The 23,702-nt window shown below is 46.8% G+C and overlaps 1 protein-coding gene across 1 annotated transcript in view; it reads right to left on the bottom strand.

Moving 5' to 3' along the window:
- Window positions 1–2,998: 2,998 nt before the first annotated feature.
- The window catches only part of HCFC1 (host cell factor C1), a 167,851-nt gene continuing 147,147 nt past the window's right edge, over window positions 2,999–23,702 (bottom strand). Inside the window, exons 18-26 of the mRNA XM_078664604.1 lie at window positions 22,905–23,104; window positions 22,130–22,757; window positions 21,277–21,624; window positions 12,129–12,247; window positions 10,643–10,780; window positions 9,915–10,100; window positions 6,914–7,214; window positions 6,350–6,413; window positions 2,999–5,837 (exon numbers count right to left, since the gene is read on the bottom strand). Coding sequence (XP_078520730.1) covers window positions 5,798–5,837; window positions 6,350–6,413; window positions 6,914–7,214; window positions 9,915–10,100; window positions 10,643–10,780; window positions 12,129–12,247; window positions 21,277–21,624; window positions 22,130–22,757; window positions 22,905–23,104 — 2,024 coding nt within the window. The 3' untranslated portion in view covers window positions 2,999–5,797. The remainder of the gene's footprint in view (window positions 5,838–6,349; window positions 6,414–6,913; window positions 7,215–9,914; window positions 10,101–10,642; window positions 10,781–12,128; window positions 12,248–21,276; window positions 21,625–22,129; window positions 22,758–22,904; window positions 23,105–23,702) is intronic.

The raw sequence follows: 23,702 nt of genomic DNA, 5'->3' as shown, positions 1-23,702 counted from the left end.
CGCATACCATATACTCTTAAGTGCATTATAATCCTCGCGGTTATATGCCAACTCTGGTATCGCTTTATCAAAACATGTCGAGTAAGGTGTCATACGAATTGGAATACTAACCCCTCGCCAATTCTGGCGACGGGGTTAGCATTCCACCCTTCTAGAGGGACACGACATGTATGTAACCCCTAACCCCGGTTAAAGTCAGACAGAGCCTTAGCATCCACAAAATGGATGCTGCCACCGAGACACAAGTCTGCCCTCCTGCTGCTGGGAGTCCTCCCAGAGCAGGAGATAAGGACAAAGGGTTTCCTGCCAGGGGCGGTGCCAGCACCGTCCCAGACAGGGTTTTGTGTATTGTAGGTAGGCAGGGCTTTAGAGGAAGGTGACTGCACGTGGCACCCCGGTGCTCACTGTGCATAGGCTGGCTGGAACCAGTTCCAGGGTCACTCCAGACCCTGTGCTGGGGAAAAGCCCGCCAAGGAAGTGGGTGTAACCACCCCCCTCCTAGTCCCACCCATAGGGCAGGACTTAGTCGCGTGCCAGCCCCCTTTTACAGGATAAAGGTAGAGACTGGCCCCCTTCCAAATCAGATCATCTTTGAATCCTGAAACTACTTTCTGCGAAAGGAACTCAAGACTTCTTCCTAATATTTCTCCCTTGTGACTAAGGAGAGGCCCAAGGACTTGGCCGTAGCCCTGGAGTCCTTAAAGCGCTCAAGCGCATGGTCTGCCTTGTCGCCAAAGAGGCGACGGCCATCAAACGGCATGTCCATCAGAGTGTTTTGGACATCGGCCGAAAAGTTGGCGGACCTCAACCAGGCGTGGCGTCTGACCGCCACCGTCGTTGCCATCGCTCTACCTAGTGAGTCGGTGGTATCCAGCCCACACCGGATTGAATATTTGGCTGCATCCCGGCCCTCCACAAGGGCTTGGCCGAGTTTGGCCCGTACCTCCAACGGACACTCTGGCAGCACTTCCGCAACTGTATCCCACAGAGAGTGGGTGTAGCGGCCCAAGAGGCATGCGGTGTTGGAAGACCGCAGTCTCAGACTAAGGGACGAGAAGATCTTTTTACCGTACTGCTCGTACCTCTTGGATTCCCTGTCCGGCGGCGCTGACGGGAATGCGGTCTGGGAATTGGAGGCCTGGATGACCAGGCTCTCGGGGGTGGGATGGGTGGACAGGAAACCTGGGTCGCCCGGGGCTGGGCGGTGGCGTCTGGCCACGTTCCTATCTACGGGCGAACCCGTAGCGGGCTTGGACCAAGTGCCCAGAAGTACGTCGGTCAAGGCCTCATTAAAGGGCAGCAGAGGCTCGGCCGAGCTTGACTGCGGTTTAAGGATCTCAGTGAGGAGATTAGTCCTCACAGCCGCGACTGGGAGCTCAAGGCCTTGGCAGCCCTCATCAACACCACACTGTAGGTTGCCCCCTCCTCCGAAGCCACGGTAGGAGGGGAGACAAAACCAGTGTCTGGAGAGGTGTCCAGGCCACTGGCCTCCCCAAGGTCTCCTGCCCAGTCCTCATGAGACTGACACTCTCGGGTCGAAGGGTCCTCAGACCCCTCCCAATCCCCTTCATCACCCATCTCCTGATACTCAGGGTTCTCAATCAATGGGGCCTGTTCATAGAAGTGAAACTCCCCAAACGACGTCTGGAGCGGCGCCCAGCGACGAAGGAGGTATCGGGGACGGCGGCGCCGGAGGCGACACCTGATGGTCCGACGCCGGGGAGGTCGTAAGGTCCACCGGCGACGACCCAGATCCCGAAAAAGTTCTAGCGGGGTCCCGCGGCGCCGGGCCCGAAGGCGCCGGGACCGCTGGACCCTGCGGCGGCGGGCCCGAAGGCACCGGCGGTGTCGGGATTGTGGGGCCCTGCGGCGCCGGGGCCGAAGCCCCCGACCCGCTAGAGGACCCAGACGGGCCCGCTGGGCCCGAAGGCGCCGCGGAGCCCGTCGTCGGAGAGAGTTTCCTCATGGCCATGAGAAAGCGCTCGATCTCCTCCGGCGTCGCGTCTAGCCCGGGGACCTGAGGGTGTGGAGCTGGACGCGGCGCCCGCGACTCCGACGGAGCCGCGTGGGTGGTGTCACCTGAACCCCCGGCCGCATCGATGACGCCTCTTGGACTTCTTGAGCTTCTTACCTGACAACGACTTCGACGCGGAGGAGTGCGGCCTACTCTCGGAACTGTGGTGGCTCCGAGCCTGCGACCTGTCCCTCGACCTCCCGTGGGACCGAGTCCTCTCGCGGCGCGGGACCGACTGCCGGAGTTCGAGTCGCCTGCGGGACCGCTCTCGCCTGGCTTTCGAAGAGAGGGCCCGGCAGTCGGAGCAGGCCTTGTCGTCGTGGTCGACGCCTAGACAAGTTAGGCACAGGTGGTGAGGATCTGTGACCAACATCGTGCGGTCACAATCCTCGCAGTGCTTAAAGCCAGGCATCCCTACGGCACCGATCGGAGTCGTAGACTTCGAGAAATGATCAAAAATGATCCAAAAAGTTAGTCAGAAATTGACTACGGGTTACTGCTTTTTCCAGATCTGCGCTTGCTGGCGCGGAAAAAAGAACTGACGTCAGCACGCGGAGGCGGCGTTTAAGTACTCCGACGAAGTCATCACGGCGCCCACGACGCCGACAATGGACGCGGAGCCGCAGACGACGCCTACCGACACGCAAGGGTACTGCTACGCAAAAGTTTCCGGATCCAGTCTGACGCCTGGGGATATTCTAAGGTAAGGAATCTAATACTAACGTGTCTCTTTCAGATACACAAACCTAAGATAGATTCCTTTCCAATTTTAAAGTGACTACACTTTTTGGTGGGGAAAAAAATGAATAAGAAGAGTTTGACTAAAGTGCTCCAACGGTTTGACCAAAACCCTGCATGTGTAGATGTGGCTAGTGCAGCCCACCTCTTAACACCCCCCCCCCCCCCCCACGACAAACACATATACATACTTTTATTATTCAATATAAAGATTGCTTGTAATGGACAACAAACTACAATGGAAAGTGTTTTACTTCAAAAAATGTATTTAATTGTTCAAAATAGCACAAAACGACAGACAGCACTAAATTAATATAGAATCTCTCAGAATACTCCTCTACAATAGAAGTAATAGCAGTTCTTCTCAAAAGGAAAATGGCAGGTGAGGATGAAAGGAGAAACATTTCTAATAACCAACACAGAGCAATACACTATAATACAAAAACTGAGGGGTGATGAGGCTTCGGAGTATTCGGCCCACCACCTTCCTTTCGTGCTGCTTAAATGCTGCCAGGGGTTGGCTTGGGGAGGCTCACATAAATCACTTCAGGTCCAGTCCCACAGGAGGAGACATCCAGCAGCATTTAAACAATTCCTTACAAGTTTGAAGACACGCTCTGTTAAGAAAAGTGCTTGCTCTAATGTTTCAAAAAACAAGGAAAGCGCTTCACTTTTTTTCTTTTAAATCCATTGAAATATTCATTGAACTAGAAAGCAATGCTGAACAGTTTATGTCATCTCATCCTTCCCACTGCTCCCTCAACCTCCCCAGCACAGGCAGCTGACAGGATGGACCATCAAGTTCAGTCTGGGTTCTGCTATGTTGTAAAACTCCAATTCACAGAATCAGCAGTTCACCTCCTAAAATGCCACGAAGATCAGGCGGGATTAAACAGTCTCAACAGAACCTTCCCAATCACACTATAAAACAATCTATAACACTAGGTCATAACAAACCTGCACAGTTATATTGGTCGCCGCATCAGACTAGAGGACGTGAAGTTTGACCAGCTGCCCCCTTGAGTATAGCCAACAGGGCACTGTGCAAAGCCTCAAGCAGAGACTCAAAGGTGTTGGGTCAAATTCTCTGAAAGTTTTGCACCAATGGAAAATGTTTTAGGAGAATGCCTCCCACAACTACGATGGATTTCATTTCCACAAAGATCACAGTCATGCTGTTCAGCTATGCAATGTTTTCTGGTATCCCCACCACCCTTTCATATAAAATGTATACAAACCCTCCCCAAAAAAGTCTTGGCCAAATTAGAGAATCTGCCCAAACTTACATTTATATGCATGTATATATATATATTTATATATTTATAGAAATGGTTGAGAGGACAACTAACCAGAGTATCATACATAACAAAAGGGAAGTTTAAATGTTGATCACCCTTCCTTTGTATTGTGCCCCTTCATTCAGTCGACTAGGTTACTACTACTTTGAAGAGCAGTGTGTGTGGACGTAGGCAATGGGTACCTTTCCATTTATCCAGTGGCACATGGGTAAACAAGTGGACCAGTGGGTAAAAGATAAGTACAAACCTAGGCCTCCCCACATTTTCCCAAGTTGGGACATTGTGTTGAAGGTAAATACTGCCAATCCAAATTCCAAAACAGGACACTGAAGTACGTGGCAGGTCTCAGGGGTAAAAGATAGGAACCAAATGCAGACAACGGGCAAACCATTCCGGGGGGAAAAAAAAAAAAAAAAAAAAAAAGACCAACGCTTAAAAATACATTGACAAGCAAAGTAGGTACTCAATTTAAAACAGGGTCAACTGTGTATGCTAAAAAACCAGTAATATTTGTTTCTGGCAATGCAAATTCCATCACAGTTCACACAACTTACGACAAAATGAGACTTTGCCCAACCATGTGCCCTTTCAACTGCCCTTCAAAACACGCTCACAGAAATATGCAGCCCCCATAGTCAAATAAGTAGCACTTCTGCTCAGCGCTTGCAGAAATTAAGGAAAGGAAGATATGCTGGAAAAAGAATTAAAATGAAAGCCACACGACGGGTCCTTGTAATACATTGTGAATATTTCAAAGTAAAAAAAATATATATCTTTCCATCCAGAATCCAGATTGGAGTCTTCATTACGGCAATATTTCGGAATTGTCTCCAAAAGCAGACTTTCCAGGTAGGCTTCCTTCTACAGGAGAATCAAAGCAGGAAGAGCATTCTCCACTTTATAGCTGGAAACAAAGTTTTCAGCCTATTTAGTCCAAAGAACGAAATGGCATTTCCTGCTGCCTTCTTGCAGAACATAGTCTTTAAGAGTCTGCGCAACTGGTCAGGAGAGGGAGCTACAAATAAAAAGCTAAAGAGAAAGAGCATAACCTTCCTCAAACAGAAAAATAAACATTACACAGAAGGATCCTTGCAAAAAAAATATATATAAGCATATATGCACCACAGGCAGCTGGCGTCTGATCAATTCCAAAAAAGTTGATGTTTCAGAACAGGAAAGAGGAGAAAAGGTTGGATCTCAAGTGCTTGTGTTTTCCAAACCACAAAAGTAATTTTTGTAGAGGTTTTTCCTTTTTTTTTTATAAGAAAATGCAAAATTGACAAACTGACAGTCATGCCTATGCACATAGCAGTCCACATGTCCTTTTTAAGCAGCCGCCTCTCAATTTGCATTTTTTGCCATCATGACACACTTCCTCACCATGTCCGGCCTATACTCATGTGCACGCATGCTCTTGGGGCATGTGATTTTGCGACTTGCTTTTATTAATTTTCTCTACCACGAAAAACAAAGTGTCATCCAGAGTTTGTCTCCAATGGTAAAATGTGCTTTCTCTGTAGCTTGTGAAATGAAAAGGCAAGCGCTTAAAGCAGATTGGCAGAGTCCTCCTTATAACAATCGGACCCCCTTCGATTCCCACCCGCCCCATAGAGGCTACAGTACTCATGGGTGCACACCTAGAAGAAACAGGTGTACCGGTGAAAGGACAAGAGCATAGACAGCAAGTGTTCATTGTTAATGCGACTGTAGAGGTGGAATAAGAAGGGTAGATGCAAAGTGTTGTCCATCACTGACCATCTGTCTTTGACTTCTTTGGAGCAGATTTCCTAAAATAAAATTAAAAAAAGTTATAAAGAGCAACCAATCATTCCTCATCTTCAAAATATACCCATTCCCACTAAATCCATTGCTCCTATTCCTTTCTTGGTTTACTTGACCTTGTAAGTTAAGAGAACGCTGTTCACTCGCTTTCTGCACCCTCCACAGAGGCTGAAACCCTAGTCAGAAAAAAATGCAGCAGACCATGCCAGGCTTCATTTTGGTCGACACTTTTTGCTAGGAACCTCAACTATTGAACAATCACTAGAAATGCCCAAGTGAAAAAAGAGTTTACAACTAAAAACAACAAAACAGCATGGCTACACCATGGAAGTGCAGCACTATAAATAGCAGTTGGAGCCTCTCAGAGGAGCCTTTAAGAAGAACACTCTGAAACAACGCCGGAGAAGCTGTCCGTGTGCATCAGGCACAGCTGCTTCTTATCAGTATGTGCTGACTTCACACCAGGCACTCATACTTGTATCAAAAGCACGCACAACGAAACAGCACCAATGCTTACGTTTCAGGTGAAGACACTGGTCGTTTAGTTGCAGGCTTGGCGGCGGAACCATCTTTACCAGTTTCTGAAACCCAAACAAAATAAGGTCACTTTCGGAAGTGGAAAGATCAGCTAACTGCTAGGACAAGACAGAACAGCAGAAAAACATGGCATGAGGTAGCATATGAAAAAGCATTAAAAAAACTACAAAGACAACATCCAGTTACCATGATCAAAGGAAAACATGCTACATTAGTACTGCAGAAATCTGATTAAACCTCACTAGTCCAAGCATCAAAAAAGGCTGAAAAGTGGTGATTATGTAAATGCAACAAGAGGCTTACAGGTAGAAAGACTTTATGCAACAAGCCACAAAAGCCCAAACAAGCTATACAGCCGTGGCACCTGGCATGATGTGGCTGCCTGTAGCTGTGGGCTCAGGAGCCTTAGTAGAGCCCCAAAGGTCTTAATGTAAAAGTTGCATGTTAGTTTTGGATGGCAAGACAGGAACAATAATTATTTATTTTTTAAACTGGGGCAGACAAGAAAATTCCCAAACGACCCACACAGAATTGGATTGCTTACCTTGTAGCCACCGGACTTGTGTGGCCGGCCCATAGCCCTTCTCATTGCGGGCAGCGATGCGGAAAATGATGGCAGGTTTGGTGGTGTAGTCTATGTGGGCATTGGACAGGCTGGTAGACTGTACCAGGCAGGATGGGCTGGGACCACAGTAAACCCGCATGAAGGCAAGCTGGGCAGGAGCAGATGTCTTGGGCTCACCCCCAGCCTGGGAGCTCTGGATAGCCAGGTAGACAGAGTACTCAATGATTTTACCCGAGGTCACCGAAGGAGGCTCCCACGTCAGATGTGCACCGTCAGGACTCTGTGGAGGTTAAGGAAAGCGATAAATACTGAACAAGACAACCCAAGTAACATAGAACAACATGGAAGTGTACAGTAGACAAAGTGTATTTCAATGTTAAAACAAAGAAAAAAAGTTAGGAAATGTGAGCGCTCTGAAATGCACTTAAATGTGTCCCTTACTAATCCTCCAGGCAGAACTGAAATGCATTGATGCATGTGGTAGAAGTAGTGCCTTCTGTTAGGCTGGCAATGCCATATGGCCAGTGAGCTCTACCTCATTCAAGAGTGCCTTTAAACAGATAAACCAAAACACATGGGGTGTGTTGGGCTTTTCCTTTTGGAGGTAGCCTGAACCACCAAGCTCCCTGTAGTACAGTGAGGAGTCAAAAAGGCAAAATCCCCAAAGGCAGACCATTGATTTCATGCTACTGAGTGACTTAATGGAGGATCTCAACCAGGCTTAGAATGCACCCTGAGGGTTTCCATCAGGGCCTAGTTTAAAGGCTGTAAAGATTCTGCGGTAGCAGGGCCAGGCTGCAAGATTTGTAAGTTGATTTTACGTTTACAGTAGGTAGCTGTAGGTTGAAAATTTCTAGAGCAAAATAGACTCTCCTTAGAGTGGGACCCCAATGGGAGTCCAACTCTGTCTCTGGGGAAGTATTTAAGCCACTGACATTCTGCAGATCCAAGTATAAGCTAGCATCAATGTAATGAGCAGGGGGGAAATTATCCACCACCTCAGTCATGTGGAACGTTTTGAAGCCCTTCAGCGGCAACAGATTTCACACCAAACAGTTACTAGCCTACGATAATAGTGATGCTGAGGGAGAGGCTGGGGATCATTCAAGTAGGGGACGGCACCTTGGTTATCTCCTGGCACGACAGTGCAGGTGCAAACAGTCAACTGCTCTGGTTCAGGAACATGCAGTGGAGTTCAATCCCGTAGGTAATTCTGGAGTCAAGGCTGGTGCCAGTGCAGTCAGAACAGACAGGGGCACAGCATGACGCAGTGCAGCAGGAGGGAGCTGGGTGGAGGCCCACTGCAGTTAGGCTGCACCACACCTGCAGGCAGGAGCCCAAGTAGGGACCTACTGCGGCTCAGAGACCAAAAGTGGTCTGGGGGGGCAGGTATTCTGAAAAGTTGTAGCGCAGCCTTCCTAAAGGTCTTAATGTGCTATGTGATCAGAGACAGTCTAGGGAACTCTGGGTGTGCTGGGCAAGGCTGAGAGGCAGCCAATGGCAGCAGTCTGGTCCTTGGAGTGCCAACTGTATTACTGTTACCTAGAGCAGCTAGTGGCAGGAGTGCGGCATGTCCTGCTTTGACTACATATGACAAGACTTGTTCTTTAGGTCACTGAATTGCGAGTGAGCCATTGACTGGAGTATGAGCAGATCTTCTGCCTGGACCTTTCTTTGTGTTCAGAGTTTAATCTCATTTGCTAGTTGCCTTCAAGGGCATTAAGCAGCATTTGCTGCATTATCTAGATTTGTGCTTATGTCAGGCAGTGATTGTGTGGATCCATGACTGGCATTTGCTTCCTTTAAGAGTTGCAGTGTCTGTAGCCTGAGGCCTTCAGGGGAGTCATTTTCCTTAGGAGAGTACCAAAAAACTAAATTTGGAGTCAGTAAACCACCCACAAAAGTGGATCTCTAGATCCGCCTTTAAGGGCACGTACAGACATACTTGCACTGCGGCGGCACTTATTTATGTCTCTAGGCGGTCACTTCCAGTGTCGAAGCAAGGTTGCTGCAGAGTCAGATGGTGACACCTGCAGGTACATATGAGCTATTGCTATGAAAAAGGTCTAGATCCAGCCTGGCACCTGGAGAAATTTTAAAGGAGAGGAATCTGCAGTTACAAGTAGCCCTCAGAACCTTAATGCATTGTGAATGAGAAGTGACTACCATGCCTTTTTAGGTCGAGCCTGGATAGCGCATGTGCTTCTCTGTGAGGCATGCTGTATTCAGGTATGGACCTGAAACTCCACCCACTTTCTGCCCACATTTTTCAATGGCTTGTACTCCGAGCACTATTTTCTCAAATACTTTGTCCTGCCAGCAACGCTCTCTCTCGTACAAAATGTTTCTCTTTATAGCACAGGCACCCAACACATTTGCAATGCAATAGGTCTCATTATCGCAAGTTTAAGCTATTGGCATTGTAAATGACAATGCCTTTTATCTGTTTTAAAAACGCAAATAAAACAAGTCGTCATTTACAATGTCAATAGCTAAAACTCTTGTAAATGCCAGACCTATTGCATTGCAAATGTTTGTTTTAATAGCTCCTGGGGGCCTTAAAGCATGTGTCAAAGTAATTCTCTCAAGATATAACTACTAGATGGGACATTCTTTATATTTTTGGTTTGATATGAAAACGCAACCGTTTTATCCGGACATTATAATGTACAAATTAAAAGACGTAGTGTGTTTGAAATGATCTTTAAAAATAAAATATGCCTAAGATATTCTAATATTGGTGAATTCAAAATAGATGTCTGAGGGAAATCCAGGAATACAAGTAGGTCTAGCTTGCCTCACTTAGATCACTGGTACACAATGAGGGACAACAGATTGCCCCAACACACCATTCCTCCCACCCATCTCCTGGATTCATATTTTAAATAATTGTTTGAAGAATCTCATTTCTACTTTAAGGTTCTGCTCTTCTGGACGTAAACTCTTCAGGTAGACCTAAGAGCACACAGCGTTGGCTCACCTTGCTGATTTTAATTGCACATGGGGCTCCAGGGAAGCCAGGAAGGCAAGTCTTGAAGGCGGAGATCTCACTGAAAGCCCCCCTGCCACATGCATTGATTCCTGCCACTCGGAATTTGTATGCAGTGCCTGGCTGCAGCTCTTGCTTCTTCAGCTGGCTGTAATCCGGGACTGTACCAGAATCATCCTGAGAAAAAAAATTGTCAGAAAAAACAGCATAAAGACTTTACGGTCTCTTACAACATTGGATATTTTCATGTGCTGCTCTGCCTATGGAGAAGTGTTTTTGGTAAGTTCCGTTGTGGCTGTATTCTAATAAATGCAAGTGTTAGGGTGACATGTAATAGAGTTATTATCTTACATGGACCATACTCCAAAAGTATCAATTGCATCAGATCAACAAAACAAAAAGCACGGAAGAGTCTGCGCTTACTTGCGCAAAAATGGCAGCCTTGTTCTCAACATATTAGCCAAGTAGAATTACTTCTGTAGCCACGACCCAGTTGCGGCACCCAAAGAATCTGTGGAGAAGTCTACTGGACAATGTATTCATAGAGTGAATAGCCCTAAACTCTCATTGAGATTGAAAGCTAGCTACAACTATCCAGTCACTGAATACAGACGTAGAAATTGAGATCAAAATTTAAGTATCGAGCAAAATATCAGTACAAGCGTTAACTGGGCACTGGTTAGCTGTGTGGCTTGGAGAATAAAAACATATTCACTTACATCACAGGAAGCGGAGTCATCCGCTGGCAGGTAATAGTGTGTTACCACCATGTTGGTGCCCTTCATGACTCCCACATCAAACCACTGGTTCTCCTTCTTCATTGGTACTTTAGCGATCTGGAGGGGGGGCTCACGCTTCTGTAAGCAGACAGAGAGGGGGGGGTTCAATCCATCTTGTGGGAGGAAGATGGTAAAGTGAGAAGAAACGCATCTTGAAGTTAAGTTTAACAGGTTGCACCTGATAAACTGCCCTACAAGCCCAGCCCTTTCTAGTTTCCCACAGTCAACAGGCTGTTGGAGCTTTACTGCATCAAGGGATCAGGGCTGCATTTGTACTGCCTCCATCTCACAGGAGAAAACAGAAAAGTGCCTGTTCCTAAAATGTAACATCAGGGAGGCACTTTCATAAATAGCCCTTGACAGCAAATGTAAAACATCACACCTAAGTAGGGTAAGACATGGGAAGTCGAAAGAAGTATGAAAAAAGTTGATGTCTACATAGTGACCTTGTGTTGCAGATGCTTTCAAAGTGCCCTAAGAACTCTTAAAAAGAACAGCTTCAATGCAAATGAGCCTGGATCCAGCTGTGCAGTAGCTTAAAGTGTGGACTGCAACAGGCAGAACTACAGATTGCCTTTGTCAGACCATTTCACAAAGGCGACCCATTGTTCCATCCATCCAGTCATCTGATCAGGCCTCTAGTCACACCGTTGATTGAAATACATGACCCTCAAAGCAACGGGGCTACAAAGAACAGCAAGTTCTTCAAAACAAGTAATGAATTGTGATGTACTGCATGGTCTTCATCCAATCACCCATCATTCATTCTACAGCTCAAACAGGTCTATTTACGCGTTTCAAGTCAAGCCAGCCACTGGAGTGTGTCACAGATGCCAACATACCCAGTGCTTCACAGAATAAGTCTGACACTACCGATCCGAGGCAAACAATGACAACATGAAGCTTGTGCCTGCAGTCAACTTCCTGGATGTACTAGAACTTTACTTACGGCAAAGACTGACTCGAAAAAGCCAGGGCTAGTGAAGTGGGAGGGTGAAAAAATATGAACTAAGCAGGGCAGAGCCAAGAACGCAAGTGCTTATACTGACCAGCTTTGAGGCTGGGCTTGTGCATTCTGAAAAACACTTGCGATAAGCAGGAACATTTCTCCTTAGTAAAGGGAAAAGAGAGCAAGATGTTGGAGCTGTCCTTGAATCAGGCTGTTTTTGTGACACTGGCAGTTGTCAAAAAATGCAAGATGATCCTTTTCTGTTCACATTTATGCAAGGAAAATATGGCAATCATGAGTGAATCTTAGTTAGGCAACAGAGGCTGGTGTGTTTATTAGGTAGTGACGTGACTAAAGACAGTTTCTAAACTTATGTTAAGGGCACATTCAAACATGGGGTGGGGGATGGCTGCAAAACAATACAACAAATGAGAGCACAAGGATATAGAGAAGCATGCTGTTTGTAAACAAACTTACCCCAGCAGCAGTTTCAATTCCATTGGCTACTTCGGCAAGCGTGGCAGCAGCCTGCATCTTGGCGGGACTGGCTACTGTGACAGGCTGGGGTGCAGCAAACGTGTTTGATGGTGCAAGGCCTACATAAAAGGAACAGCATTAGAGACCTATTTTGTTCCCAGAACCTGGGGCAGTGTATCGGGTAAACAGCTAGACTGCAAATGGGACAAGATTCTGTGAAATAGTGAAAACAAGTTACTTACCTGTAACTTTGGTTCCCCAGTATTGGTAACTTTCATGGGACGTCTTGCTTGCTTAATGATCTCCATACAGTTTGTAGGTAAATCTAAGTATCCAAATTCTAGGACTTCAGGAGCCAGATCGCTAGGTTCAGTTGTTTGGGATCTGGGTGCATTATTCCTCCATGGTTCTGTGTAAGGTGCATGGGTAAAATTCTTAATTTTTGGTGTGGCACCTGTGAGAGTTGCAGGAGCGTGGTGAACCACGGCTGTCGTGCCCACGTGGGTGCTACTAGTATCATGGTCATTGAATGTTGTTGCAGTTTTCGAACCACTAATGGAATTAGTGGGAGAGGGGGAAAAACGTATGCAAATTTGTTGGACCAATTTATCCATAAAGCATTGCCCTGCGACAGGTGGTGTGGGTACCTGGATGCGAAGCTTTGGCATTTTGCGTTCTGATGAGTGGCAAAGAGATCTGTCTCTGGTTGTCCCCATCTTTGGAAGAATGGCTGCAGTATTTGTTTGTGCAGTTCCCATTCGTGTATTTGTTCTGACTGTCTGCTTAAGATGTCTGCTATCTGATTTTGAACTCCTGGTAGGTGTTCGGCTAACAGATAGATGTTTTGAGGAATGGCCCATCTCCAAATTTCCTGCGCTAGTCTGGATAGTTGGAGAGAGTGCGTCCCCCCCCGTTTTTGAATATAATACATTGCTGTCATGTTGTCTGTTCTGATCAGGACTGCTTTGTTGAGAATCTGCATTTTAAATGCTTTTAATGCTAGAAACACTGCTAGTAGTTCTAGATGATTGATGTGCAGTCTTTTCTCCTGTACACTCCATCTTCCCTGTACATTGCTCCATATGCGCTCCCCATCCGGTGAGCGATGCATCCGCTGTTAGTATCACTTGTGGATTTGGTTCTAGGAACGACCGCCCCTTGGAAATGTTTGTTGTGTTCCACCACTTCAGAGAGCGGTGTGTGCGGTCGTCTACCAACACCAGATCTGTAATCTGACTTTGAGCCTGATTCCACTGTGTTGCTAAACATTCTTGCAGCGGACGCATTTGTAGTCTGGCATATGGTATTAGCAGTATGCAAGATGACATCATCCCTAATAGTTGCATGAACACTCGTGCTGTTAGTGAGTGTTGTGGTTGAAATCTTTGAATCAATGAGATCATTGTTTGAATCCTGACTGGATTGGGATATACTTTGGCTTTGTTTGTGTTATAGTAGCCCCTAGATATTGTTGAACTTTGTTTGGTTGCATGTGGGATTTTGTGTAGTTCTACCCTAGCTGGTGCAGCAACAGAATTGTCTTTTGTGTGTTTTGAAGACATTCTTCTTGTGACTTGGCTTTTATTAGCCAGTCGTCCAAGTAAGGGAAGACATGTATTTGTTGTCTTCTTAGGTGAGCTGCAACCACTGCTAGGCACTTTGTGAACACCCTTGGTGCTGTTGTGACCCCAAACGGAAGGACTTTGAATTGATAATGTTGCCCTTCTACAACAAACCTGAGGTATTTTCTGTGGGCTTTGTGAATTGGGATATGAAAGTAAGCGTCTTTTAGATCCAGTGTAGAAAGAAAGTCCCCTTTCTTCAGTAAAGGAAGTACTTGTTGGAGCGTGACCATGTGGAAATGTTCCGAATTTATGTATGCATTGAGAGGTCTGAGGTCTAGTATTGACCTCAGCGACCCGTCTTTTTTGGGAATTAGGAAGTATAGAGAGTATACCCCTGTTCCCTGTTGATGTTGTGGAACCTTCTCTATGGCATGCTTTTGTAGTAGTGATAGTACTTCTTGTTTTAACAGTGTTAGATGATCTTGACTCATTGGACGCTGTTTGGTAGGGTAGCTGTGAGTTCCAGGCAATAACCATGTTGGATAATTTGTCTCACCCACCTGTCTGATGTGATGTTATCCCAGACAGGTAGGAACTGTGATAGGCGTCCCCCGACTGGTGTTATATGGTCTGGGGGGAGCTGTATGAAGTCACTGTTTTGGGGTAGGAGAGTTGCGGTTGTTGTTATTTCCGCGGCCTCTACCTTTGTTGTTGTTACCTCTGTAATTGCCTCTAGAATTACCTTTGGGTGATGTTGGTGTAAAAGAGGTTGATTGCTGGCTTGTGCCTGTATTCTTTGATCCGCCTCTATAGGTGGACCTACGAAAGGAACCCCTTTGAGTTGGCTGTTGCAATGCTCCCATTGACTTAGCCGTTTCTGTATCTTTCTTCATCTTTTCTAACGCCTCACCTGTGCCTTAGCCGAAAAGTGTTTTCCCATCAAAAGGCTGGTTCAATAAGGATGTTTGCATCTCTTGTTTGAACCCTGAGACTCTGAGCCATGCATGTCTTCTTAACATGATACTGGTGTTTATGGATCTTGCTGCAGTGTCTGCTGCGTCTAAGGCGCACTTAATGGGAGTGTTCGTTATTATCTTTCCTTCTTGTATGAGTTGATCTGCCTTTTTTGATGTTCTTTAGGGAGATGTGTAATGAGTTTTTCTAACTCATCATAATGAGCTCTATCATAACGTGCAAGTAGCACTTGCGTATTAGCTATGCGCCAGCTGTTTGCCGCTTGGGATGCTACTCTTTTGCCAGAGGCATCTATTAACTTGGACTCCTTTGTCAGGAGGAGAAGCTTCTCCTGTAGTTAATGAGTTTGCTCTTTTACGAGCGTTTGCGACTACTGGCGAGTCTAGAGGTATTTGTCCCTTGATAAAAATTGGGTCCTTTGGGGCTGCCTTATATTTTTTATCAATTCTTGGGTTTAGTACTCTAGCCCTCACAGGGTCTTTGAATATTTCTGATGTGTGATTGAGGAGACCCTTAAGCATTGGTAATGTTCCTGATGTTCTTTGTGCAGCAGGTAGTGTTTCTAAAAGGAAATCCTCTATTTGAGCTTCCGCATGTAAATCTACCTTGTGGTATTTTGCTGCCCTATTAATTAACTGTGCAAAACCTGTATTATCATCAGGTGGTGAAGGTTTTGAGGGATATAGTTCAGAGTCGTTATTATCTGACACCAAATCATAATCTTCCCATGGGTCTGCTTCTGGGACAGTGTCGTCATCATCCCTAGGAAGTTCCCCTTCCCCTGTGTCACTTTCTACATCTGTTTGAGGTTTAGATGGGCGTGATGTAAAAGGAATAGCTGGCAGAGTGTGAAGAAGAGGAGAAGAGGGTGTGTCTCTAGGTTGTGGAGAAAGGGGAGGAGTTGTATTTTCCCCATTGTTCTCTTCTTAGGAGGAAGAGCTTTGTCGTACAACTGTTCATTCTTCCTCTTTTTAGGTAGTTTTGTCACCACCTTGTCAGTTTGCGGATCAATAAACAAAGTCTTTTGTTTTGGATCTGTTTGATGCTCCTGTGTCGGTACCGAAGTTTTTGGTTCCGAAAGGCGCTTTTGCTTCTGACTGTCAATTTGTGTTTTCGGCACCGAAAGTTTGTTCGAATCTGATATTTTCGGTGTCGAGGGAGTCTTCGACGTCGAAGCCTGTTTCGTTTTCGACATGGAATGCTTCGACTTCGCGCTTTCATTGGTATGGAGCTTCGGTGTCGATGTGGACTGCTTCTCGGATCCAACATGGTGGGAGGCCGAGTGTTTCGGTGCCGAGCCCGAAGGCGGGGCGTCGGAAACTTTTTTCGGTTGTCTGACCGGGCTCGAAGGCGGGGTCGACACCGAGCGGGGTCGTTTTTTTGGTAAAGGGACGTCGTCACTCACGGTTTGATGAACGTCGATTTCTTCGACGTCAGACTCGTCCGCTTCCGACCCCGAATCGTCCTCATTTTCTTCTTCCTCTTCAGGGTGCTGGGCCTCGAACAGCTCCGGGATGGCCTCTGACTGCATTCTCGACGCCTCGTGTCTTCGGGCTCGACGGTTTCTAATCGTCGACTTAGAGGAGAATGCCGCGCATGCTTCACAGTCCCTGGATTCGTGTTCAGGTGATAAACAGAGGTTGCACACCTCGTGTAGGTCCTTGTGTGGGAACTTAGCACCACACGTTGGACATTTTTTGAATGGAGTCCTTTCCATGGACTCCGGGCTGGACTACGTCGAGATAGGCCTCCCGGTCTCGTCGACGTAGAAGTTGGAAATTTTGTTGTTGACGTCGAAGCGCGTCGAAATGGAAATGTACTCGCGCTCGATAACAATACCGTCGAATTGGAAAGGGAATACGCGCCGAAAAACCTCTTTTCTCGAAGTCGATCCGGAGCGCTTCGATCCTCATCCGAACCCGATGGCGGAAAAAAACAATCTAAGGATGGAGCCGATGCCCATGCGCACTAGCACCCAAAGGAGGAGTCATCGGTCCCGTGACCACAAAGACTTCTCCAAGAGAAAAACAAGTGCAATCATCCGAGCCCAACACCAGATGGCGATCTAGTCATAAATGTACCATTTGCAGCCCATATGCCTCGAACACAGCCTTTTCTTGGAGCAGGTTGAACAAGCTCTAAATAATCCTTTTTTCTCTTTCTCAGACATGGTTGATGTAGAAACCTCAAATTCAAGTCAAAATACTGTAGAAGTAAAGAGTTTGAGCAGAGCTCAAAGGAGACTCCCTAGCACAACGTGCGGTAGAAAAATCTGAGGGGCAGAAGGTTCTCTCAGGAGTGTTCTAGAGGGTGAGGAGCTTGGATTGGTTCAGGGAAAAGTTTGGGCCTTTTTTACATAACAAAGGCTATGGGTTGCAAAAAGGAAATTGGCCTAGGCCTCTTTTCCGTTTGCTACACTAGTAAGCACTGCTTTTTTATATACCGGAGACTCCCGTCTCGACGACGGGGAATGATTCAGGAATGATTCAGGCATGTGAATCTATGAAAGTTTCAATACTGGAGTAACTGGAGTTACAGGACAGAAACTACTCCATCTCAACTGACCCAGGAACGGATCACGTAGGTCAGCTGGCACCAAGTGAGGGCCAGCTGGCAGAAGTCCAACTGGAGCCCGTTGCTGCTCCAAGAGGCGCAAAATAGCTCCATGGGGAGCCAGAAGCATCTAGAAGAGAAGTTGCATAGTACCCCTTGAAAGACCACTTGCTGAAATGGCCATGGTTGCCCAGGTAATTCAGGGTTCATCTGGACCAACTGAAGGATGCAAGTCTAAAAAAGTTTGTGGTGTAAGATCTTTTGATTCACTACCATGTACCTTTCCACCCGATTGAGAGGCATGTTTTGACTTACTGAATACTTCAAACAGGGATGGAACATTGCACAGGACAAAGTCCTTAAAAGCTATCAGAAATTGGAGTGGAATCTACTTTTCAAACACAATCAGTTATGTTTGCGATGTGGAGTTTCACCTCCAACTACCAGGTTGCTTTCAGGTGCATTTATTGCATGTTTGAGTCATGACTAAAGTACAGGCATCAAAGCTGCATGTTGTATGGGTCTGTAGAGTAAGTCTGCTTCCTGGAATCATTGCTTGAAGCCTGTCATTTTCAAGGCATACATTGTCCATGGCAGATCCAAAGAAGACTTGGGATGCTGGGAAAGAGAAAACTGGGAGCGGAGCTTCAGATCTGTAGTGAAGGGTATGGAAAGAAAATGTATGAGTGGAAGAGGGGCCCTTATAGTCGCTCTGCTATTAGGATCCAAATACAGTATCCATCGGTGCACAGGCGCAGTGCTCAGAAAAATCTCTAGATCCAGTCTGTAAACTGGAGATATTCTTAAGGCGAGTAATCTGAGATTTGAAGTTATCCATCAAAAAACATTTCCTCTGTTGACAGAAACTACGTTAAATGGTTGCAAAGATCTTAGCAACTCAAGACTTGGACATAAAGATCCTCCACTGGTGCAAAAATACCAAAATTACACATGCTTTTTTAACCTCCGAACTCACTCTGTTCTAAACCACCAGGCATACCTGGGGCCTTACGCTCCCTGTCCCGCTGAACCCAATTCATAACAATTCTTTACAATAGAGAAGAAGAGACAAGATGGCCGTCTGGTAGGAGCTCCTGTGAGGAGCTCCCAGTGCTGGGGATCCCATGCGGGCATTATCCCTGTTAGCACCTACCAGCACGACGGAATGAAAGCTGACAAGAAGATCGGAACAAAAGAGTAACTGGATCGAGTAACTGGATTGAAACTGGATTGATTATTAGACCTGGATTGACCCCTGAAATGCCCCGCGACCGGACCACCGACTAAGACACCCTCATCACTAACGCGGGAGCCTGCTGAGCCGACAGTGCGGACCACCCTGCCGACACTGTGGACCACCCTGCCACCAGCTCCTAGGCATCAGTAGAGTGTCGCATTACAGGGGCGGCTGAAACTCCTGGAGCCTGTTCCCGACAGCCCGACGACTTCGGAGGGCTGGAAGAGGTCCCCCGCTACACGGCGGAGGAAGGCACTGGAGCTCGGCTGCTGACCCATCCCTAAACTAAAAAGTCCAAAAGGCATACACGGCAGCATCGGGTAGCATCAGAGGGCACCCCCTGGCAACATAGAGGGGCACTCCCCGTGAGCCCACTGTGCCGGAACCGCCCGCGGCAGTAGAGTGTCGCATCACAGGGGCGGCTGAAACCCCAGGAGCCTGTTCCCGACAGCTCGACGATTTCAGAAGGCTGGAAGAGGTCCCCCGCTACACGGCGGCGGAAGGCACTGGAGCTTGGCTGCTGACTCATTCATCCCTAAACTACAAAGTCCGCATCAGAGGGCACCCCCGGCAGCATAGAGGGGTACCCCCCGTGAGCCTACTGTGCCGGAACTGCCCGCCCGCTCCACCGCAGTGATTCGCAGTGAATAGTCCCAGAAGCTACGGAAGGCTAAGCAAAGCCACAGCAGAGGAACTACAGAGAGCGACGCCAGAGGTCTGAAAGTGGCCCCCCTACCGTCCGCTCCACGGTGGAGGACGCCGGCTGCTAAGAAGGGAGCAGTCCCCCCCCCTCCCCCCACCGCACCACAACACCGGAGACAGGACACGGGCTAATGAGTTGGATACCCCCGGAGGGTAGGGCGCCGCCGCTGCCCAGGGGAGCGACTGAGGAAAGCCCTGAGATCAACAACCGGAGCGGCGCTGCGTCTGAAGACTGAAGCCTGCCCCCATCGGATCCTTAGGTTACCGGGTGTCTACATACGCTGCGCCTCTCAGTGATACAGACTGGCAGCCATGAACTGATCTACTGTATTCTATGGAGTTCAACCACTCGCAATACACAAATTTCAGCAAATTGGAAAGGACTGAGACACTGTGTGGAACAATGCATTGCTGTTGAAAGACTCTGCGCGCGGATTCAGGGGGCACACAGAGACTTGAGGTATTTGTATTTCTCCTACCCGCCTGCTCACTTTAAATTACCTCCTTTGTAACAATAAATCCCCCCCCCCCCCCCCCCTAATATCTCCACCTCATCTGCTTGCATGAAGGAGAAGGGGAACTGCTCTTCTATACTAGTTAAGCAGCTGAAACAAACAGAGGACTAATGTCTCTATTCCACCTATTTGGCGGACATGTCTGATTAGTCTCTTTCAGGGACGGACATCTTGGATTAGTCATTTCTTCTTTTTGATCACTCGTTTAGAATTTAACACTCTAGACTAAGCACAACTTCTGATCACTTGGCTCAGTTAGGTATCTACACCCTCCTTTGTAAGAAAGAATGCCTGCCTATTATTGTACCACAATACTTTGAACTATATTCTGAACATGCGTAATCCACAGAATGATACCTCATATATGGAAAGATGCCTATGATTGCAGTTCACTCCTAGCTTTACTCTGAACATGGTGATGTACAGTCTGCCACACCATTTCGGATAGAACGTTTGCCTAGTTTTGCAGTATTCTACCTATACCTGTATTTTGATCATTTTTAAGGCACAGATTGCTACCTCATACACCTTTTTACCGCAGCATTATTCCTCGACCGGTATTTCGAACTTTTGTAATGCAATGCTACCTCATTTACCCTGGTTTGCTAACTATTGTCACTTCTGATATATATATATGTGAGGTAGTGTCACCATCATAGATATCTGGTTGATCGCTAGTACCACTGTTGTACACTATAACCTATAAAATTGTAACCTATTCTATTTATATGTTACTCTGCACACTCTTACATTTAGGATACGATCACTAGTACTATTCCTACATCGTGTAACCTATTGTTTGTTTTTGTTTTCCCTGCACATTTATGCCACTATAGTGCATTCTCCAACTCTCACCTAAACCAACATCGCAACATGGATCCCCCCCTATCCCCCCCCATTCTCAGTCCCCACTACCCTCTCACCTCCTCTCTTAGTATAACTTCCCCTCCCCACAACAGGACCACTCCCAATCCCATTTCCCCTCCTACCCTCAGCCCCCACTACGCCACACACCCCATACACCCCTCACCCACCTCCCCTCCCATCTTCTCCCCCACCCATCCGGCGGTCTTACTCACCCAACACGCCACACTCCCTGCTCGTAGACGCAGCAATTGCCCTCGTCCCTCTCGTTGCCCCGGCAACACCTCACACAACTACACCTGCCCGCCCAACGGGTCCTCCACCCTACCGTCGTACTCTCTCACTCAACCTTGATTATTTTTAGGAATTGTCTGATTGTTCACATGTTGGACTTTGTAGCCATTTATTTGTAATATTTTAAACACAGGTTGTCTTTGCTTCCACTTATTTGTACCATTTATACCATGTAACCTATTGATGTAACTGTCTGACTATGCTCCCCCATGTATTCTTTGTAAAGCGCTCTGATATCCGCAAGGATCTTGTCCGCGCTATATAAAACTTTCGAAATAAATAAATAAATAAAATAGATACAAAAGTAGAATGGCCTTTCTAGTGGCTCTTAAGATACATTTGCACTAAATTTAGTTAAGATGCATAAAGTTGGAGGACCCATTCAGACAAGCATAAGATTAAAACGCCACCTCCTTGGAAGCAATCAATTGCTGAGCACTTACTCTCTGTAGCTGTAGAGGGAAGCATCGCAACTGCATTTGTTACAGCACTAGCCAACTCATTCAGGCCATTACTGTCACCAGTGGGATCGTTCAGGCTGTCGGCTGGAGCCAGAGCTTCTGTGGGGAGGTGCTGTTGATGCTGTTGCTGTTGTTGGTGCTGCTGCTGCTGTTGTTGCTGCTGGAGTTGCTGCTGCTGTTGTGCTTCAACAAGCTGCTGCTGATGTTGTACCAGGGCAGCCAGTTCCTGCTGGGTCAAAACAATGGGAATAGTTGTAGTCCCATCGGCAGTCGACAGTTGCCGGAGTTCAACATGAGTTCCTTCCGAGGTATCCATTGGCTCTCCAGCTGCTGTTGAATGAAATTACAGCAATGAAAATGCATCCAGTAAAAGCTATCTATTAGGCAAAAAAAAAACGAAAAAAAAAAAAAAACGAACAGCATCTTATTCAAGAAAGACTTGGTTCAAACAAGTTCCCCTCTTCACTTTGCGTCAAATGATTAGGGGGGGAGGCGCGGGACCACTAAATGAAAGGGCAGCCTGGAATTTTAATGCCAATGAATGCAAAAATTAAAACTTTGGTGACAAGACGTTGGCTTATCACATGCATATTGGAAACACAGAGGGATTCCCTAAAATTGGAAAACTTAAGCCAATTATCTTCTGATCTTGTAAATCACGATCCCCAAAACTTATTGTTTTACTTTTTTGAAGGATGAAATCCTTTTCCTTAAGAGTGGCAGAAAAGCAAATACACTTCAATCTCAGTTTCAAGCTAGCTAATAATAGGGTAATGCTTTGCACTCATGGTTATAACACTCTCCTGGTAAGGGTGTGTTGGCTTGAAAGACCTACCCATAACTGCTTGCTGAGCTGCTTGGAGCACTGCTTGGATAGCTAAAGCCTGGGCATCTTCAGTGGCAGCAGCATGGGCTGCAGCTTCAGCAGCAGCAGTGACTGCCAGCTCCTCCGGAGTTAGTCCAGTAACCATCAACGTGGCAGTCTGACCCTCCGCCATTAACTCTTGTGGCAGGGAGAGCTGAGCCACAGCGTTCTCTTGATTCTGCTCTGCTTCCAATGCTGCCTGAAGGGTGGCCTGCTCAGCTGCTGCTGCCTCGATGAGCTGCTGTTGCTGCTGGAGTTGCTGCTGAAGCTGCTGCTGCTGCAGTTGCTGCTGCTGGAGACGCTGCTGCTGAAGTCTCTGCTGCTGAAGTTGCTGCTGCTGCTTAAGTTGCTGCTGCTGCTTCAACTGAAGCTGATGTTGCTGTTCCAACTGTTGCTGCTGCTGTAGTTGAAGTTGCTGCTGTTGCTGTTGCTGCATAAGCATCTGTTGCTGTAGTTGCCTTTCGTGCTGCTGCTGCAGAAGTGCAGCTTCAACTTCAGGATCCAGCGCCTCTGTGGAAAGCTGCACCAAAGGCTGCTCAGGAATGGCAGAAGCCGGGACAGGAGACGGCACTTGAGGAGGGGTAATTGATGCAATGTTCTAGAAGGAGGAGAGGAAGGTTATCAGTTCTAAACAAATAATCCTTGATCCCCACTTGAAACTCTTATTTACTATGGTTCCCAAGCTGGAAGGGAGAGGGTTTTAAAGGCACTTAAAATCAAATGCCAGAGCACCTTCCCAACTCACCTGAACAGCTGGCCCCGGTAACTGAGTGGCTTGTGTTACTGTAGTAACAGCCCTGCTTGGAAGAGTTGGCACTGTAGTTGAGGCTGTAGAAGCCACAGCTTCATCCTCCGTCAATCCAGCAGCACAAGTGGTTCCCACAACCCCACTATCAACTGAGGTCGCCTCCTGCCCATTCTGTCCATTTGCTGAGTCGGTTTGATCTGTAGCAAGATAAGGACAAGGATCACGGACAGTTCTTAGCACATGAATATCAGAGCTCAAAATAATAAATTACAGCCTGGAGAATGCTTCCCAATTCATGTGTTTACAACGGTTTCACACTGACCATGCTAGAACGGCTTCAAACATCACAAATGAGTGAAAAGCTTGCTGTAGGACATGAAGACCAACACCAAAGGCATAAAAAAAATCTAATAAAGAAACCAGCTATTAACTTGTAAAAGTAGTTGAGGCTTGCAGTGTAAAAAGACAAACTAACCCCACCAAAAAGTGGTTGGCCTTGAAATTCCAAGCTGATTTTTAAACCTGAATGTCAATCATGTAAATGTAGAAACGTAAACTCTCCTACAACTGGAGAGGAAAAATGCAATGCCTTAAAGGCCCTCCTCCCATATGTAACCAACAAAAGGAAGGAGTAGTTTCGGTCCTGTAACTCCAGTTCTGTAGTAGGGGTATCTCTGTTATAGTCATAATCTAGTGAATAGTCCCGCCCATGTGCGTGGACCCCGGAGCAATCAAAAATAATCTTACAGTGTCAAAAAATGCAGAAATGCATAGACACTTAATAGGAATTTTTAA

Source organism: Lissotriton helveticus, chromosome 10 (genome assembly GCF_964261635.1).
Source record: "Lissotriton helveticus chromosome 10, aLisHel1.1, whole genome shotgun sequence".
Classification (NCBI taxonomy): Eukaryota; Metazoa; Chordata; class Amphibia; order Caudata; family Salamandridae; genus Lissotriton; species Lissotriton helveticus.
The sequence above is the reverse complement of the archived record's forward strand: the minus strand, read 5'-3'. Positions and strand labels throughout refer to the sequence as shown.